Consider the following 17,010-nt stretch of genomic DNA (forward strand, 5'->3'; position numbering starts at 1 on the left):
TGCAGAGGGTAGAATTGGTTGGCATCTAGCGATACAGTCTTGGCAGAACTGTAATATTATATTTTCATTCTATTTTTTTATAGTGTGAGAGACCAAATAACCGATTGCAATTTAGAAAACTATCAAGGACCTTCATCACTTGACCTTCATCACTTGTAAGAGAAATTCTTGTTCCTACAACCAAAACTACCTGTTTATTCACGGTAATGAAATATAATCAGAATCAGACACAAACTCAGACATCTGAAACGGCATCATCCAATAGAAACAAAACCAACATAGTCTTTTATTATGATGGGCATCTATAAAAATAAGGCATTCCTACGATAAAATGTTGAGCATTCACAACACCATGCTTTGAAACGGCACAATTCTCTGAAATTGGCTCATTGTTTTCTTCACAACCACATCCTCGCGGTTGCTGATTACTCCTCTGACTTTCCCTTCGAAATACAGAATATTCTATTGAAAGTTGGCCCTGTGATGATCTGCGTTGCTTCATTGTTCCCCTCGGCCAGCAGCTCCGCTAGTCTAGACTAGACGAGGTGGCGGGTTTAATCGATGGATCTGAGGCAGGCTATCAAATGCCCGGGTTCAGTAGTTCACCGGTCGCGCTCTGTGGTCTGCGGCGGCTTCTGCAGTGACCATTGTGTTGGGGCGCAAGCGCAGAGCTTTCTCAGGTGACTCTCGGGCTGGCCGTTGAAGGCTGAATAGAGGCTCCGCTCTTGGAAGTTTCCACTGATGTAAGTGATAGTCCTCTCTTCTGTCCTCCGGTTTCGGCCACAATAAAGGAGACCGGTCTGGAAGGGGAGGAGGAAGAGGAGGAGGTGGAGGAGGAGGAGGTGGAGGAGGTGGAGGAGGAGGGGGAGGCAAAATGTCTCTGTGCTGACAGAAAACGACACCGCGAGGGGGTGTAGTTCTTTTTCAGGCCTGACACACACGAGCACAACTGAGATTAAACATCACTCGGTGCTGAAACCATACACCCCCCCACGACACCGCAACCGCTCTCCGTCCGAACCCGCAACGAGGTCCAACTGAATAAACACAGATAAGCTAAGCTTTTTCTGTTGAGCCGTGAGGTAGCACTGTGCATCGTGCACCGTGCATCCTCTCCGTTCCAGTCCTGCCTTCTTTTTCATCCATCTTTTGCTTTGTGTTTACTCCTCCTGTCCCCCCCTCCCGCCACAGTTTAATCAAAGTCTTGGATATTGCCCGCCCCGCAGTCATCCTGGGTCTACAGAGCCAGTCTCTTCTCTCGCTGTGTCCAATGACTTCCCATCCTCTCACACACAGGAGACAGATGAAAAGGTAACTTGATAGGTCGTCGTGGTAGTCACCCACAACGACAGATTTAATCCTGTTTGTATTATGTTCCTTTTGGCTAAAGTGAAGAACAAATCACAGATAATTGTTGCCATTTGAGCCATTATTAAGGTTGTTCCGGTAAGGAAACCTCACGGGTTATACATTTATGTTGCCCTTCAATTTTGATCACAACAGATTTGAAAAGGTGACATAAACATAAATTAAATTTCCTCAACAAATTCCCAATGAACATCATCAATGCCCCACGTCAGCCTCCTAACACCGTGACAAGAGTTTGGCCCGAATGAAAAAAGGAACGAACGACACAAGACCTTTGAGATCGGGACATTTCTAAACGATTGTGAGGTCAGCACAAGTGTGATTGGATGATTAGGAAACAATTACTATCAATAATGTCCCTTCAACGGGGAATTGCATGGTCAATTCGCTACACACCGACTCAAATGTGCCCTTAATTTGTGATGGCATTTTTAACCAGCGGTATATGAACATCATCTCAGATCTCATGACCTTCTTCTTCCAGCCTGGCCAACGTGTGGGCCCAATAGACCTCTGAAGAATAAGTCCCGCCTCCAAGGCTCTGGTTCCCTCAGTCAAATGTCTATGGGAAATAACATTGAGGTTTTTGAATGATCGTACATAAAAAACTCTGTGGGTGGCGAAGAAGTAAAAGCTGCGTCACGTTTTGAACTACACACTTTTTCCATTTAGTTTCGACTGGGTTTTTGGATTGTCGGTGCCGTTAAAGTAGCATTAATAATCGTTTACTACTTTAACGGCACCGACAATCCAAATACCCATTTTGCTATTTCCCATAGACATTTGACAGAGGGAACTGGGAGCCTCGGAGGCGGGACTAACTTATTCTTCAGAGGTCTTCATTCTTCATGGGACGATGCCACAAGTTTGTTGCCATTTTAACCCTCCACTGTCTACCGATGGCTGCTTCTCGAATCCGATTCGAGTCACTGGTACATTCCTAACTTGCAACCAATGGCTGTGGCTCATCCTTCACCCAGGACATGTCAGGGCTCTAAAGTGCGACCAATTTGGTCGCACATGCGACCTAATTTCTCAATGGTGCGACTAAAAAAAATCTGAGGTCGCACCGGTGCAACCAGCGGTTCAAAAAGAAAAAAACTCTGCGACTCTGAAAGGCCCATATCATGGTCCAAACCAATCAGAGATAATGAAGAGCGGGACCCCCCTCTGATTGGCCGTGGTCCAGATATTCCTGTTTATTCTACTTCATTTAAGAATGCTCGTCAGAATTTTGCGATTTTCACTGGCTACTAGTGGTGCAACGGTTCACGGGTTTCCCGTGATCCATACGGATCAACCATCACGGTTCGGGACGCAAGTGATCCGCGGATCGGCTGATTAAAAAAAAAAATTGTGCGTTGACGTGATCAGCGCATGTTTAGAGGACAATTCCGGTATTAACAACATCATCAAGTATCGTAGCGAAATACAGTTTCTGTTGTGTTTTATTTGGCGTTCCGTAAATCCCATTGAAACGTAAACCGGAACCGGAACCGGACGTCTTTAGGTTTGGTTGTAGTCTTTTCGCGTATCAACAGTAGGGCTAGAACCGAGCGAAAAGACTACAACCAACCCCCCTTGCAATGAGCATGAGTCTCCCAACCGAAATCAATGGATTTACAAAATGCCAAATAAAACCCCAAACTAAAAAAAAGAAGATAAGGATGTCTGCATTGCCTTGGGAGAGTGTAGACTCTAAACTCCCAAGGCAATGCAGACATCCTGAATTGTAAATCCAGGGTTAGGGATTATTTACTATCCTAACCATGTTAAAAAGAAGAAGGAATAATGCCTCAAATTGCAAATTTTTTAAATATTGACCATGCTTAAAGGAAGCAGGATTATTACCTAATTTTTCACTTTATTTTGTTTTTACACAGTTATTTTATTTTAAATGTGACTTTTTATTTAAAGTCACATTTGTCTTGTTATCTTTATTGTTGTTGATCCGAAAATGATCCGACCCGTGACTCAAAAACCGTGACCCGATCCGATCCGTGAGCTTTGTGATCCGTTGCACCCCTACTGGCTACAATATTGCATCTGTCAGTTGTCAAATTTGCTGAACAAAATGTTAAACTTCAATAATTGTTCAGTCAACTTATATCGTGCATTTATTTAAGCTCTCAACAGCATAACCATACAGCTTTGCCGCATCGGCGGGAAAACACGGCACACGCAAAGTAGGCTACATCCATGGAATCAGCCGTTCAAAACCAGTCTGCATGAATCGTATGACAACTGGATGGCAGGGGATGCGGACAAGGTATACACCGCAGGGGAGAACATGAGAGCCCCAGCTCGCCGCATAGTAGCCTGGGTGCTTTAAGCATGGAATAAGCTGCATACGGAGTGGGTGAAAAACTATGTGTGTGTGTGTGTGTGTTTGTGTGTCACTCTGTTCGAGCCTGGGCCCCGTTTCCCGATAACGATGGATCTTCGCTCGTACGATCATTCTCCCGATGGATCTTGCGATCCATCGATAATTTCTTTGGAGCGTTTCCCGAAACTCCTCTTAACGTGAACGCGCATTCGCTGCACTCACGACGTCGTAGGATTGTAACTGTCTACTGACACGGTGCTTAAATGGGCTCTGTAGGAGGGGGAGACGCAGGAATGTCGCAGGAAAATTGTGTTAAAAAGGGTTAAAATATATCCCCATCAAGGACAACAGCAGAGTAGCCTACGAAAAAAATAGACTGCAATTATATGAATGCTAAAGACATTAAAACACAATTGATTAGGCTTAAACCGACATATATCAGTCCTAATCCTGAATGCACTGTGCGTTTCACGGCATTTTCCCCCCTGAAATAATTCCATATGACAAAAAATTAAAAATAGCTTGTGTGACAACTACATTTATCTTAATGGGCTGATTTCTGAAACATGCTTTGCGCAGCAAAGAGAGCCGACTTAATCTGATTCCGCATAAGGGTTTCCTTGATTGATAATTTGATTGGCTATAAAAGCCCCTCCGGAAATAGGGTAAGGTATGTATTGATGAGGAATACAACGAAGCCCACCGTCTGGCCCGGTGCATCGTTGAGCGCACGATCGGGAGGTGGATGTTGCGCTTTAGATGCCTTCACAAGTCAGGCGGAGGGCTCCAGTTTTCGCCGGCCAAGTCATGCGCCGTGATATGTGTGACGGCTATGTTGCACAACATTGCAGCTAAGGCTGGGGTGGCATTGCTTGAACCGGAGGACGCTGAGGACGATGACGACGAGGAAGATCGGTGTGAGGACGGCCTCCCTCATAACTACGCGGCTGGTTTTCATGCGCGTCGAAGAGTGATTGAGACTTTTTTTTAACCCCCTCCACCCTCCCACATGTCACTAAACATTCCCGTCAACGTGACCAATCCCCACCATATCCCAGCCTTTTGCCTGCTCCTTTGCATGTTTTTTATAATATATTTTATTTCTCTATTTTTAATTTTTTTAATTTTATTTTATTTTGTACATTATTTTATGCTACGTTTTATGAGTAGCCTATGTCAGTCTGCACAAATCCCCCCACTTTCTCTCACACATTTTGAGTGCCCTGCCTGCGCAAACATTTTCTGGACTGTCCCGTTTTATTTTGTCCATTTTAACATCTTTATTAATAAATTAATTAATAATCTTTATTAATTACCAAACTAAGAACATAAAGGCGCAATGCGTTTTAATAAAACGCATCCAATATACGGAATGTCCGATGGTGACGCCACTGAGGCTATAGCTGACGATGCTCTTAGCGTCCTACGAGTACCTACGAGCACCCCTGGAGTACTCGTTAGCTACGAGCGTTTTCAAGACGTTCGTGACCAACGATGCTTTCGGGAAACGCGGTGAAAACTCTACGATGCCCTTTCGACGCACTTCACGATCCACTTAGGCTAACGACGCTTTCGGGAAACGGGGCCCTGCATGAGAGTTCAATGTTGTCATTAGCTGTTACGTCTTTCTGACCAATCGCAGTTCAAGGCCGACCTGGGCTGTTCCACTTCGGGAGGGGGCGCTCAGTTACTCCCCTCTAGACAAAACGGAATTGGTTGCGACGTTGACGCGGCGCCGCCCGAAACGTTAACGGGCCACCGGGAATTCTCCCAACTCTCCCGATTACCACTCTGCGTGTTCGTGCGTGCGTGCCTGTGTGTGTGTGTGCAGGCGTTATTCAATTGCCTGGTAAACATATAGGCCTACGGTAATATTCATACTGGTTTAAATAATGCATTTGATAGTAGGCTATTTCCCATCGTTGCTAAGCAAGAGTTTTGTTCGAAAGTTCAGTGATAGAAAACAAATAATAGCCCGGGCTATTGCCAAAGATCAAGAAGGCCAAACTACATGAGTTGGCCATCAGAGGGGCATGTGACTGCAATTGAGGATAGTCCATAAGACCTGGAGCCATGAGATGTTCAGTTTGAAGTTTCAGTTTAAAACACTTGCACTTTTAATTTAGATTTTCTTTTTATTTAATTTATCTTCAGATGTTTTAAGTTTAAATTGCAGCTCAGTGAAGCACTTACAGCACCAAAATGTTTCAGTGAAATTACCTTTCTTGTGCAAATATTCAAATAAAGAACATTAGGTTGACCAGATTCTTAGTTCATCATTTACAAGTCAATATTGCCTACATGGACAGCTATTTAAAAAAAAACGTGAACCTGTAAAACTGCAGTGTTGAATGCGATATGGTCGACAATTTGGGTGCACCTAACTTTTGTGCTGGTGCACCTAAGAAAAAAAGTTAGGCGCACCAGTGCAACCAGTGAAAAATGTTAGTTTAGAGCCCTGCATGTTCAAACCATACACCCCTTCTATCCGCTGCGCTCTTTGAATGTTAAACAGCGTGCTACTCCCTCATTATGGGAGCTCGAGCTACCGCTCAACAAAATCGTGATTGTTTGCTATCCTGGCTTAACAATGGTGCAACGACATCAGGACAGCTGCGTCTCTATAACCCATCTTTGCAATCTTTCTCATCTGTTCTTACTGAATACAGGCCCATGTAATAAATACAAAAATCAAACTAATGCTATCACTGGTTAAGCAGCACTTAAAGCAGTTCACTTAATTCATGAATGTTATTCACTCAACCGATTCATATACTTTTTTGGTTGTGTCTACATTGTTGAATGCGCTTATTATGGGGCGCTTTGGAAAAAAGGGTCAGCGTAATAAATGTAAGGTAAAGAATGTAATGAACCGTCAAGGCTGTGCAAAGATTGCCGGCCTGAGCATCTCTCTGTATTGTCCCAATATGTGACTGCTGTGAAACTAGTCTACTGTAGCCAAGAAGCACATTGAGTTTGTAAATTGCCACTGTCTTTCATATCCCTCCCAAGGCGAAGGTAAAAGGTCACTGGAATCACCCGACTATTATTCCTAGAGCCATTCAGAGCATGCAATCTGTTTCCTAATTTTATTCTTTGAGTTAAATCATTGTTCGGCTGATATTACCAGTATGTCTCACCAACTGTCCTTGTCTACACATGAAATGTCTCTGCTATGGCTCTGGTATTGATAGATTCAACGAGGTGGTCTGTATATCATGTTTTCCTTTGAACCGGATTATTCTCCCACCTCACTCTATTTACTCTCTATAGTTTGTTGGAATTGTAGCACTGGATATGAAATATAAAAAAATGTTTCAAGGGCAGCCCCGTTGGATTAAACATAAGCCTGTTTATACCGTTATCACGGCATGGCAGTCAGAGCCAGATTCAGTCAAGCATAGTTCCCTTCACGGATATTCCCGCACAGTGTGTATGGAGTATGGAGCAGGGAACATTGCCTGAAAGGCCTGCGTTGATGTAGTGCTTTTGTAGCCTGTGGCCACGCAAAGCGCTTCACGATTAGTTCCCATCTCAATCACCCCTTCGTACGCAGTCATTCGTACTCCGACGGCGGGGTCAACAGTGCAAGGGAACGCTGACTGTCGGCTCCTCCGGAGTGATCCTATAGGGACCCTGCGGGTTAAGAACACAGGGCTCTGGCCCTGAGTGGATTGTATCCAGGAGGTCTATCCACTCCCGCAATAGGTCGGAGGAAGTCAATTCCTATAGGCCGTGCCACAACCATAGAGGTATTATGCCAAGAAGCAGACTAGCATAGGACTTGTAAGTATTTAACGTGCCCAAAAAAGTATTCTCAAAGCAGAAATGCTTGCGTTGTAAAAAAAAATCGCGACAAAAGCAGTGGACGCCATGCGATATAGACTCAGCGAGCCACAAAACCGTGTGGTGATGGTACGCCATGAAAACGAACGTAACGGAGGCTAGTCGAAACCCAAACACTGCCCTAATGGAACGGCTTGTGTCTAGAGTATTGTGTTTTCGATTGGCTTCGTGGAAGTGTTTACGATGCTATGGATGACACAATTGGTGGCAGGCCCTCTATTACACCTCTGGAGGTCCCTATTGCTTCAGCCGATCAGGGGGCTGCGTGACGTCCACCACCAACACTCAGAGCGGGTCGAGCCTGTTGTGAGGAAGAGAGCACACATGAAAGAAAGGTGTGCTTGTCTGCCTAGGCGAGATCTTCAGGGAGTTTTATGGGAGGAGGAATGACGGTCAGAGAATGAACTCGATGAATAGTTTGGTATTTCATTTTTCCTTTGGATGCCTTTGTTGTATTATTGATATTGGCTGAAATGTTAAATCGAGAGTGTCCATTCTCATGAAGGAATTGAAACTGAATATAAACAGCCTCAATCCCACTGAACCAATCTGTGGTATTTGGATGTCTCCAACACAATATATATATATATATATATATTATAGCATTTCTTGAGAGTGAATACTGAATGAGTGAGTGTTTGAGGTCAGGAAAGAGAATAACCGTAAACACATTTTTGACTGAAAAGCGTAATGTGATGAAACATTCATTTCAATCCTTGTCCTTAAGCACTCTGATTAAATGGATTCACCCTCTGGACATAGAAACCCCCCTGCAAATCCAGTGCTACCAAAGTGTTGTTGATTCTTCAAGCAATGTGACCCTTGTTCAGTGTGGAACGAGAGCAAGTGCCTCGAAAACTTGACTCTTGATTAATATTAAATGCATGTTGTCAGGGAAAGTGATTAAAGGTTGGTGACTCCTGGCTGAAAGACCCTGGCTCATTTTTCCTTCATTACCTCTGTATTTGTATTCACTGCAAGACATTTCTGAACTTCATTCTCACCAACTGACAGGGTCAGGTAGAGCCAGCGTAATGGTGTATTATGAAAGGAAAAGTGTAGGCCTTGTTACAATTAGAGTTGGACTCTGTAATGAAAGCATCATTAGAATTCAGAACGCTCTATATTAGAGATGCCATTACTGGCCACATTTCATGGTCTGAACTTCTCATTTAAAGACAACTAATGGAGTGCAGATGCAGATGTCTCATGATCTCAGTGGTCTGTGTGTGCGTGTGCGTGTGTACGTGTCTGTCTGTCTGTGTTTGCGCGCGCATGTGTGTGTGTGTGCGCGTGTGTTAGGGGTACATCACAGCAAGTGCATCCAAGTTTAAGTGCAAACTACGGAAGCCAACAGACTGTGCACGCAAGGGTCTTTCGGCTAATTGCATGACGACCAGAAATAAACATCTTTCTTTTTTTGGGGGGATTACCCAAAAGCAATGGTCTTACTGGATATTCCCCATATAATTATATTCAGCCACTTAAATGTAGGTACCCCCCCCCTAGCCTAAAAGAGCCAGGCTTTCATTTCAGGAGGATTCCCATGGTGACATAGTGCCAAGGACCAGAAGAGGCTGAGACTAGATATCCCCAGCCAAGCAGGGAGCCAGCAACCCTCACACTGCCTGCACCGCCTGAGTTAAAGCAAACCCCTTGAACCCTCACCCAGCCCGCATGCATTGAGTTAAGGAGTGCACACGGGAGTGTCCCCACCCCGAATTAGACCATTTATTAAACAGATGGGTGTGCAGTTACATTTGACGGAAGGGCCCCTTCCCCCGGGGTGAGTCAACAATGAATCCAAGCAATGCGATGCTGCCAACCTGCTGGGAGCCTCCACGAACCACCACGCACCACGTTGCATAAATCTCAGATTCACGTTATAAATCAAGACGACATCCAGACAACTGAACAATAAGCGGAGCAGCCTGGTGCGGCAGGGCCGTATACCGCATAACTGAGCCCCTGCTGATGGCCACAGAAGCGTTCCGTTATGAACTGAGCGACTATCATAAAAAACGCCCTAATGACGCTTGAATGAGATTGGAAGACGACAGCGACGGCATGAATCATAAACAGTTCGTGATGAATAGCTTAATAACCAAAGCACACAAACATACACCAAATACCGGCGAACCAAAGTGATTCAAACCTGAGATTCTTTCAGCCATCGCTGATGGTAGGGACGGCTGTAGATAGAAGTGTTAATGAAGGTCACTCGTCAAGAACGGCGAGCTGTGGTGGTCTTCGTCGACGGGTGGCCCCCATGGTGACTACATCAAGCATGCTCTTGGGTGTTTTTGGGTCATCCTGTGATATTGATATGAAGCCCCCCCCCGCCCTCCTCCTCTCCCCAGGATCCATGACCTAATTGAACACATCCGAGTCGTGCGGAAGCATCAGATGGCTGAGCAGGGCTTCACAGACACAGGAGAAGCTAATGATTCCTGGGCCCCTGACGTCTTTGAGGTCTGCCAAGCGGGCTGGGAGTGCCTGGTCGATTCGCTCCGCAGCGAGGTGTCCTGCCTTCCTGCCTGGGGATTAGTTGCTCGAACGTGTGGGGCTGCAGTTTGATGTTCATGGACCCTCGGCAAAATAGCGTTTCCTGATCACCGTTCAGGGGTAAAATTGTTTACGGGACCTCAATTATAATTCTGTTGTTCAGATCCCGACAAGAAGTGTGGTATAAGGCACAGCTTGTTAATTTGTCTTTTTCTTTCTTCACTAGCGTACTGCATTATCTTGCATATTCATAATTGCAATGTGTAAGATTCAGCCCCTCCCAGTTACTAGGCGGGAGACTTTCCGAATTCCAAAAACAGACAGTGTTCCGTCCACTCTGATTGGCTGTGCTAATGTGTGGCATGAACTATGTAGGCTGGCTGGGTGGGTAGCGTGGGTGGGAGGGGTTTTGGGAGTGTCAATAGCACGATTATGAAGATCACATCCGGAAGGAAAAAATCCCTTACAGCATTTTTTCCAGTCTGCTGAAATCAGGATGTGATTTTATTGATAACATTTTTGAAATCACTATCGATCAGCATTCCCTCCAGATATGTCCAAGTTGTTTTTAGCTAGGAGCTAGTGGAGATGTTACTGAAGGCGACGTAGCTCTCCATCACTATCCTATAATTTGAGCCACTGGCAATTACCCTCGTCTCCCACTAATCTGATTAATCGCCAGTGGATGTAATTGCTTCCAGACGTTAATTTGTAGAGATGCGGCTACGGAAGAGGATTGAGGCATCAGAAGAACAAAAAATGTATATTGATTGAGAGCGTCGCAAATGTATTTGAAATCAAATCCTTTAATTAAGTTCTTCAGCAATTGATCAGAGGGCAATACTGATGCCAACAAATTAGACTCTACATCCATCACTTGTTGACCTATGTTACATTTTAAATATTCAACGTTCAGATGAAGATTTATAAATAGAAGTAGGTCCTTCAAAATATGCACAGTAATTTCATTTTAATTTAGAAAGTGACTAAAGTTCCAAAACTGTCCTCCTCTTATCACTTCTCCACTTTAATTTAACCAGCCATTTATGTCCGCTTGGTTTGTTTAATTTCAGCAGTGGAATGGAGGTGGCGATAAGCTAATTCAATTTAGCGCTTTCAGAAAAGGGATCAGACTAAAGTCTATAGTCTGGCCCACAGGACATAGTTAGGCCCACAGGAATACAGTTGTGCCATGAAATCTGAAAGTTTTAACACCAATCACTTTCATCATAAATATTCATCATGTATATATATGGCCTGTAAATCACTTTGAGACTGTAACTGTGATTAAGTGCGAAGCAAATAACATTTACTTGACTTGATTTCACTCTAGGCTCAGTATTTAAAGACATTTCCGTGTTGTCTGAGAAATCCACAGTCCAGCTCTGACAAGTCAGTCCATTTTGATTCTCATCTTTTCCATGGTTTTCACAATTGTTGTTTTCTTGCATGAATAAATAAATCATCAAATAAGTGCAAGTCATATTGAGCTGCTTTCAGGGGTGTGAATAAGTAGGTATGTGTACATCTTTGGCTATGTGTGAGTGTTTTTTCCCTATATTTTCCTCAATTGAATATGTATAAATATAGCTCACATACATCTGTGTGTGTCTGTGTGTGTGACGGTAGTTCATCCGCCCACATTCCAGGCTCTTGTTACAAACGCAAACAACATGTCCATCAGTAGGATCCAGACTGTGGCTCCTCTCCCCTCATCCCCAGGTCCGCTAGGGCTAATCAAAGCTCCTTTTCTCTCTGGGGCTTCGTATTGGACGCTGTGTCGGACATAGCACAGTGGCTCTTCTGTGTCTGGAGCCCCATGAACAGAATCCTCAAGTAACGAATTAACACTCCGGTAAATAATTAAACAACACACTCAGACCCGCCGACCACTGCAATCTTTTCCGAATCTTTTCTGCAGGGGATATATATCGAAATGCCTTTTCCTCTTCTCTTCCCTCGCCAGGGTTATTCTTGTGTCCGACTGAAATGACAGCAGTAGAGAAATTTTCAAAGACACGCTGGAGCATTAGTCAAGCTGTTAGCATAATTTCCTTGGCAGATAGCGCTCTCTTTCATCTGTCAGGGTGCTCTTGTGACTTCCTGATTATCGGGACATTAACATAAAAAAATCCATCATGTTATTTTGCCATTGAATTGAGACCTTTCATTCCAGCATGGGTAGAGAGAGACATCAAACATGTGCCAGTGTACTTTCAACAAAAGGCCCACATTGCGGGGAAGGAATTTACATCATAACTCCTGGTTCCTACTGATCTTGGGACATTGGCGTCATTTAATATATTGTAGGAATTCTTACATGGGTGTCTACGTTTTTTCAGACTCCGTTTGTATGACATGTTAATTTGTCCACCACCATTTTCAAAAGGCATGTCATCCATTGGTTGGTACATTCATGTTTAGACGGTGGTGATTGCAAGACTCAAGAGTCACGAAATCTAATAATAATCAAATGACAAATTTCAGTGGCCGTTGCAGTCAAGGATTTTGGAACCCCTTTGTCGCAGAGCAGCATTATATACAACTAAACAAACTTTCAACCTTCTTTTAATTACATTCTAATGGACAACAATGTTGAACCCTAAACATTAGTGGACATGGGGTTTAATCAAAAGGTTGACATGCCTTTCCCGCCAAAAAAACGACAACATTCCACTTGCAGTAAAGCCCACATGTTGTGTCTGCTGGAACCCCCTATAATGAACTTGTATCCTTATAGCTCATTTAATTGTGTGTTCCTTCATAATGCCTTGAACCTGGGTGTTGCTGGTACTAAAAGGTTGCCAGGTAAGGTTTTCGTAAGGCTATGAAAAACACAATCACACACACACACACACACACGCGCGCACACACACACACACACACACACACACACACACACACACACACACACACACACACACACACACACACACACACACACACACACACACACACACACACACACACACACACACACACACACACACACAAAGCCTATCAAACACACAAAGGTATATGTGATAGGCTGTATTAGTCAGCATCATGAATTACGGAGCCATTGTCTGTTCACTGGACCTGCCTGTACCACCACAATGGTTAATTTGCTCCAACAAGACAAATTAGTGTTTGTGTGTTTTTTGTCCCAAGCAGACAAATGACTCTGCCATTAACTTCAGCCTTCCGATGCACAGGGCTCCCTGGAATAACTCGAGCAGTCTTCAATCCTTCTTCGAGGCAGACCGACACCAGCGGAGATGAGAGTGTAGGAGGTGGTGGTTAGAGGACGTGATGAGACGTTGCACCTCTTCTGTCAGAGAAACACGTTCCCTGCCCATCAAAGGTACGTATCACGAGGAATGCAGATTCCAGCCGTCTGGCTGTCTGTGTGGGCGCGCGCCGGTACCTTCAGGGTACAGGGGCGAGGGGAATCAGAGAGAGAGGATTGTGGATTGTATTGTACACGGAAGCTATTGTGTACAAATTGGAAAACAGCATGGAAGGAAACATGAAAGAGAAATGTCAAACTGCAAAACCTGACATCGGTGCAACAGGATAGACACGACACGGCGCAGGATTGTCAGAGCGTCTGACGGGCCGGGCGGGTTTTGTAGCAATTATATGATCCTACGTGAAGTGGTAAGACGACCCTCACAACGCTCTGACTAATGATGTTTCGAGGGATGCTCCTCCTACTCCACCCCCAAAGCAAAACCAACGCATAATTCAACGGCTTCTAGCCGCAGCCCATCGAGAAACAGAGTCTGTCGCTGCTTAGGCGTTGTCACTAACCCCATCGTACAACGTATCCGTTGTGGAGGTGTTTCTTATTTTAAACCCTTCATGTCATGTATAGACCATACGTGCGGCTGACACGATCGACTCGGAGAAGACTGGAGAGACGCAAACAAACCAACACTCTCTCTCCGCCACCAGTGCTCCCTGACCTTCGACGGCTGCGCGACCTTAGCGATTCGACACGCTTCCCTTCAATTGGAGCCGGTCCTCCGATGGGTTTCAGCTCCCTTTGTCACATATCAGCCTTCAGGCGGAGGGCGAGACCAAAGGATTGGATTTACGTCTCGGGGACGGGGTTGTGCCTCTCAGATTAGTGTGTTTTAAGAAAGGTCAAGGCTAAAGAGGACGTTTAAAAAGGAAGACGTGATTCCCTTCTGGTGTCGTCAAGGGGGACAGGAAGTTGGGACTACACCCGGGATTTGGTGTTGGTGCTTCCCGTGAGGGTTTGCAGTGGCACATAGACACGCGCACGCAAACGCACTCACACACACACACAAACACACACACACACACACACACACACACACACACACACACACATACAGTCTTCCAACACATTTTACCACACTTCCACATCCCAAAGTTTTCTCCTCTCATCTCCTCCCATACATTTCCTTTCGTCTCCTCTCTCACTCTCATCTTGCACACACTAGCACACACACACACACACACACACACACACACACACACACACACACACACACACACACACACACACACACACACACACACACACACACACACACACACACACACATACATACACACACACACACACACACACACACAAGTACACGCACACACGCACACACACGCACGCACAGGTTTCCATTTCAGCTGTTAGATTTCAGGACTGAGCTTCCAGCCTCAAAGCTTCTGAAACCTCGTCTCATCCCACTGCGGTTGGCGTTTAGCATCAAGAAAGAGGAGAACCACGGCCGCCTGTGTTCCCCTCACAGAGCGACTCAATTACGTTGGTAAGATTGGAGGTTATGGAGGGCTGAGTGACAGCCGAGTTGGATAATTGCTGCGCGTTAGTAAAGGCTTATGATGGCAGCCTTAACGAGATGTTAATTATTCCTGTAGTTAGCAGGCAGGCCCCTCTTCGGTCGTGCCCCTCTTCGTATTTTAAATGTAGTCTCCCTCTCCGACCTTGGTATTCCAGTCATGGGGGACTCTGAGGCGGTGGGGAAGCAGTGCTAATTGCGGGGTTCGTTAGGGTATAGGGCGGCGCGGCGGGGAGAGGACAGCGCCACGCCGGTTTCACGACGGTGACATCACCGATTCCATGTCCAGCCCCCGCTGACGACACGACCGGAAGTTGGGATCTAACAAGCCTCTGGGGGACGGGCCGTGTGTATCCTCCTATAGAATAGTTAGGTCTAAGCGTGAGCCTGCACTCCCTGTTTGAGCAGCAGCGTTAGCTATAGCTTCCAGCCTGTCGCTCAACACGGCTTACCTTGTTTTTGTTTTTTTTAATTTCGCCTAATCTGCTCATTTATTCTTTTACTAATCTATTATTTTATTGTATGACAATGTTTCTATGTGAAGCACTTTGAGTCTGCCTCGTGTATGAAAAGTGCTACATAAATAAAGTTGCCTTGCCTCGCCTACCTATAGAACCTTTGGGTAGGGAGGCTATAGGGAGTTTGGTCGAGCTCAGCCTTTTCTGACTTGTCCAACGTGATTGTTCTCAAGGTTTTTTTGCTTGCGTTTCGGGTGTGGAGGGTTTATGCTTGGACAGCCATTTTAGAGCGTCAATGAGGGAACAGGTTACCAAACGGAAGAGAACTTTCTGACTTCCAATTTGTAGTTTTCTGGACAGCACCGCAGACAAGTTAAACATGCGGAAAGGGTTTGATTTTACTAACAAGTTCTCAAAATCCCTGAATGTAACTTCTGATATTTTGGAACATAGTGGGTGTTTGTAGCTGCTTAGGTGATGAACTTTGAATCCAGTTTATTCAGCTGAATTGAAGAAAGAAATCTTGTGTTAAAAATGTTGTCGTACAAAAATCCCAGACTGGGTTGTTTTCCTACTGGCAGCTTCCTTTGCATTTCAGGTATAAAGCTTTTAACTTACAAAAGTGCAGAAATAACCATATTCATATCCAACCTACACAAGGCTATTCAATTTCTCTATCATGTGGCAAAGGAAAAATAATAAACCATGGAGAGTTACAACAGCAGCCACCTTCTTGTATGTATGAGTATGAGTTCTCAGCAACCATAAAATAAGGGATTGTCAAGTTATAACATTTGAAATTATGAAGTAATTTACACATCTAAGAAATGCTTAATTTTGGTGCTGTGAGTAGGCCTAAATAAACAAATATTGTAAAAAAAGAATACAAAAACTATTCTTTAACATTGTAGTGTTGATAGAATCTCTTCCTACATCCCTCCAGATATCTATTCAAAACTCCCTCTCACCCATAGTCTGTTCATTCAATTATTTTAATCAACCTTTTTCAACCAGACGAGTCTCACAGAGATTAAAATCCCTTTCCCAATGCCGACCCAGCCAAGAAAGCAGCAAAAACATAGAGATTTAAAGACAAGGAACACAGTTAAAAGAAACGAGTTCTCAAGTAAACATTCAACTCAGGAAACAGAAGTGCTAGTTATCATGCAGACACGTCTGAGATCGAGCTGATTCAGTGGAGCTGTGCTTCTGAAACACTTCAATGAGTGTTTAATTACGATTGCCGTCTTAAACAATGACAGCCGCTTATGTGCAACCATATCATTTATGTAGATAATATTCATTAGCCGAAATCTTTATCTAATAAGATAATATTTCTGAAGGGTTATATTTTTTCTCCTGAAATAGCTGATTATCCATTGAAACACCGGGAATTTTAAATATCAAATTAGTATTTAGATTATTGCCGATGCATGTTAATTAAAACAAACAAGTGCTCTGAATTGTAAATGTGATCACGGATGAACGGTGAATTTTGAAGATTTTGTCATCGTTAAAAAGTAAAACCATAAAGAGGACACGATTACAACTAGAAAAATAGCAATGGAAATGCAAGAGAACCATCAATGGATTTTTCCTTATTCTTCTTTAGATAATGGTTCAAATCCCAACATTTTAACCTCTCCTTTCCGCTCCTCTCATCTGCTCTCTCCTCTCCACTGCTCGCTGTGTATTTCATCCA

At 44.3% G+C, this 17,010-nt stretch overlaps 1 protein-coding gene across 2 annotated transcripts in view; it reads left to right on the top strand.

Annotated features, from left to right (window-relative positions):
* Positions 1–17,010, top strand: part of LOC115548603 (contactin-associated protein-like 4) — a 172,419-nt gene that overhangs the window by 16,832 nt on the left and 138,577 nt on the right. Inside the window, exons 2-3 of one of the 2 annotated variants that reach the window (XM_030363353.1) lie at positions 1,192–1,311; positions 13,240–13,388. In XM_030363353.1, coding sequence (XP_030219213.1) covers positions 13,337–13,388 — 52 coding nt within the window. In that variant the 5' untranslated portion in view covers positions 1,192–1,311; positions 13,240–13,336. The remainder of the gene's footprint in view (positions 1–1,191; positions 1,312–13,239; positions 13,389–17,010) is intronic. The other variant, XM_030363354.1, reaches the window with a different exon arrangement.

This window comes from Gadus morhua, chromosome 8 (genome assembly GCF_902167405.1).
Source record: "Gadus morhua chromosome 8, gadMor3.0, whole genome shotgun sequence".
NCBI lineage: Eukaryota > Metazoa > Chordata > Actinopteri > Gadiformes > Gadidae > Gadus > Gadus morhua.